Source organism: Setaria italica, chromosome III (assembly GCF_000263155.2).
Source record: "Setaria italica strain Yugu1 chromosome III, Setaria_italica_v2.0, whole genome shotgun sequence".
NCBI lineage: Eukaryota > Viridiplantae > Streptophyta > Magnoliopsida > Poales > Poaceae > Setaria > Setaria italica.
The window spans coordinates 3,323,933-3,327,262 of record NC_028452.1 but is presented as its reverse complement, the minus strand read 5'-3'; the positions used below and the strand labels follow the sequence as shown (position 1 = coordinate 3,327,262).

The following is a 3,330-nucleotide window of genomic DNA, read 5'->3' as shown; positions in this document are numbered from 1 at the left end:
TACCACTACTTACGAATTAGCGGGAATCATGTCCTAACAAATCATCCAAATCTCTTTATTTTATTATTGTTTGTCCAGAACAATATTGCTACCGCCTGCCAAGTGGCAATTGGGAATGTCAACAAAGCCTTTAGCCAATATTATGTATTATATATAGGTAGTTTATGGTGTGGTACTAACCTCCCAAATCATTAGTTGCAGTTGACATTATTAAAAATGAAAAAAAGAATACTGCATTGAACTCTCTGTAGAGGCATGATCTACAAATACCCTCAGATACCACACCGCCGTCACCATCAAACATTCCCTGCAAGCCCCATTCAGTAGACACACTAACCAAATACCTTGGTCTATATCCTAATAAGCAGCTTACCTGAAAGCTTGGAGATCGGTCAGCGAGTAGATTAAGCTGTAAAGCATGGCGATGGCGACACCAACATGCAAGACCATGCTGCTCATGGCGTTCGTGGCTGCTGCCCTGATCCCGGCGTCGCTGGCGCAGTCACCGCTGCAGAACAACTTCTACGGCTCGTCGTGCCCGCAGGCTGAGGTCACGGTGCGCAACGTCACCGAGGGGATCATCAGGAACGATCCCACCATGGGCGCCGCCTTCATGCGCCTCTTCTTCCACGACTGCTTTGTCAGGGTAATCCATCTTCTTATTACAACATCCAATGTTTTCCTTTTTGATGTTTTATGAATTATGATATGTACAGTCAAATCTTGAGATACAAAAAAATGAGTTCAATGTTACTAGTACCATTGTAAAATTTTGCTGAATTCTACTTAAAGGAAGTTATCGAAACTGGATGTCAAAATTAAATATCTTACTTAGTAGCAACCAGCAAATATTAGGAAAAAGTGGGTAAAGTTGAAAAATCAAAAGCACATGTGAACAAGATCGATGGGTTTGTCAGGGCTGCGACGCTTCCATTCTGCTCGACCCGACCGCCAACAACACGCAGGTGGAGAAGAAGGCGATCGCGCTGCGCGGCTACGACGCCGTGAACAAGATCAAGGCCGCCGTGGAGTCCGTCTGCCCCGGCGTGGTCTCCTGCGCCGACATCCTCGCCTTCGCGGCGCGGGACTCGGCCGTCGTCTCCGGCGGCTTCGCCAGCTTCGCCATGCCCTCGGGCCGCCGCGACGGAACCGTCTCCAACTTCATCGAGGTGCTCCAGAACATCCCATCCCCGACCTTCAGGCTCCAGGAGCTCATCAAGAACTTCGCCGCCAAAGGCTTGAGCATCGACGACCTCGTCACGCTCTCCGCTGCGCACTCCTTCGGGCAGGCGCACTGCTCCTTCGTCAACGGCCGACTGTACCCGACCGTGGACCCGACCATGAACGCCACCTACGCTGGTGCTCTGAAGACGGTGTGCCCCCCGCCGGGCAGCAATGGCGGCGACCCGGTGATCAACAACAACCGCGTCACGGACCCGAACGTGCTGAGCAAACAGTACTACAGCAACCTGGTGACCGGGCAGGTGCTCTTCGTGTCGGACCAGCAGCTCATGAACAGCAGCTACACCGCGGCCAAGGTGGCCAACAACTCCGCGGACGCTGCGACATGGATGGGGCAGTTCGCGGCGGCGCTGGTGAAGATGGGCGGCATACAGGTGCTCACCGGGACTGCCGGCCAGGTCAGGAAGTACTGTAACGTCACCAATGGCTACTGATTAAGTTAACATCACTAGTAGAGAACTGAGCTTCCATCCAATCCTTTTTGTCTCGATTGACTTTAGACCCGACACTAAAGTGCTTTTAGTCACGAGTCAAAAATGAGGCACCGAAAGGACATCGACTGGAGGAGCTTTAATCCCGATTGTAAAGATCTGGCACCGACGCCCCCCATCGCGGTTGGTAATTCCAACCGGGACAAAAGGTTTAGTACCGGTTGGAATGGAGGCACACGGCTCTCGAGGCAGAGCTCTCCACCTTATCCTCCCTCCAGGCAACGCTCTCCTCTCCACACTTGTCTTCTTCACCCTCCCTCTCCTCTTCTCTCCACAAGCATTTCCTCTCCTCATCCCCTCCTCCCTCTCCTCTTCTCCACCGGCGCTCCCCTCCACTCCCTCTCTGCGCCGCCGCCGCCCCCTCCCCCTGTTGCCCCTCCCCTTACCACTTTGCTCGCCCCTCACTAGCAATGAGGAGTGGCAGTGTGGCGAGGGCGGGCGGCGGCACGCGGGCGGGCTGGCCGGCGGCGTGGAGCAGGGCGGGCGCTGGCGGGCAGCACGCGGGGGAGCGGCGGCGGGCGGAGGCGGAGCAGAGGAAAAGGCGGGCGGGCACGGGCGGAGGCAGAGGCGGGCGGGCAAAGGCGGAGGCCAGCGCGCGCGGGCGGCGGGCAGCCGGTTGGCCAGGCGGCTAGCGTGGGGCTTTTTTTATTTTTTTTGAAACTTTTTAGTTCCGGTTGGTAACACCAACCGGGACTAAAGGGACCTGGGACTAAAGACCCTCTTTTGTCTCAAAAAATTAATCCCAGTTGGATATTGGAGAGATATGACCCTTACTAACCAGGATTAATGCTCACTTTTCCAACAGTGTACGCTGAGCTCCTACCACTGCATCTCATTCTCTTGCATCGCAAGTTGCAACAAATCGATATCCCAATGCACTATATATTGTTGTCAGTTTTGATCTCTTGCTACACGGCTACACCTAATTATTATTCGTTGTTACTACTGTAACTTGAGAGATATACGATGAATTGGGAAAAAAGGGAAATTATTTACACCCAGACTTCTTGCTAGTTTATTTTGAATTTGTTTATGTTTTAATTTATATTCTCCCTCCAGTGGCCTACTATATATGGGGCTGAAAAAGAAAGAGGATGTGACATGTAAGATGGGTTGCATCATTTCTCCTTACCTATGATGATTTGGAAAATCTCGCCAATGGGCCATATAGCCCAGTTTGGACAAAGCATTTTTGAACTTTACTGGATCATTCTAAGAAATGTTGTGAAATCATGTTACTGCATAAATAATAAATAAACTATAGAAAGCGTAATGCCTCTCGATTCTATTGATTTTATTAGGAAGTATATATGTATATTAAGATGTATTTATTCTTTCTTTGTACATTTGATGTATTCCTTGTACACCAAGCCATACTGGCCATATATAGAGGTCACCCCCCCCCTCATTAGGGTGTGTGGTGTTTCCCATCTACTTCTCTACATGGTATCACGAGATTAGATCGTGGGCCTCCTCTCCTCTCCCTAGCGCACATAACCCTAGGGCGGCATCCCTCCTGCTGTGCCGCCGCCACCCCCTCCGCTCCACCTCCTGTCGCGTGCGCCCTCTTCCTGCCGCACGCCATGGCCACCCTCTC

The 3,330-nt window shown here is 51.7% G+C and overlaps 1 protein-coding gene across 1 annotated transcript; it reads left to right on the top strand.

Annotated features, from left to right (window-relative positions):
* The first annotated feature begins 315 nt into the window (after positions 1 to 315).
* On the top strand, positions 316 to 1,676 carry LOC101775109 (peroxidase 2). The gene is made up of 2 exons (XM_004963374.3): positions 316 to 646; positions 918 to 1,676. The coding sequence occupies exons 1-2, from the start codon at positions 419 to 421 to the stop codon at positions 1,674 to 1,676; spliced, it is 987 nt and encodes a 328-aa protein (XP_004963431.3). The 5' UTR covers positions 316 to 418.
* The last annotated feature ends 1,654 nt before the right edge of the window (positions 1,677 to 3,330 follow it).

Coding starts and splice junctions, on each gene's coding strand:
- LOC101775109 (XM_004963374.3), top strand. CDS start 419: ATGGCGATGGCGACACCAACATGCAAGACCATGCTGCTCATGGCGTTC. Junction 647..917: donor TCCACGACTGCTTTGTCAGG/GTAATCCATCTT, acceptor TGGGTTTGTCAG/GGCTGCGACGCTTCCATTCT.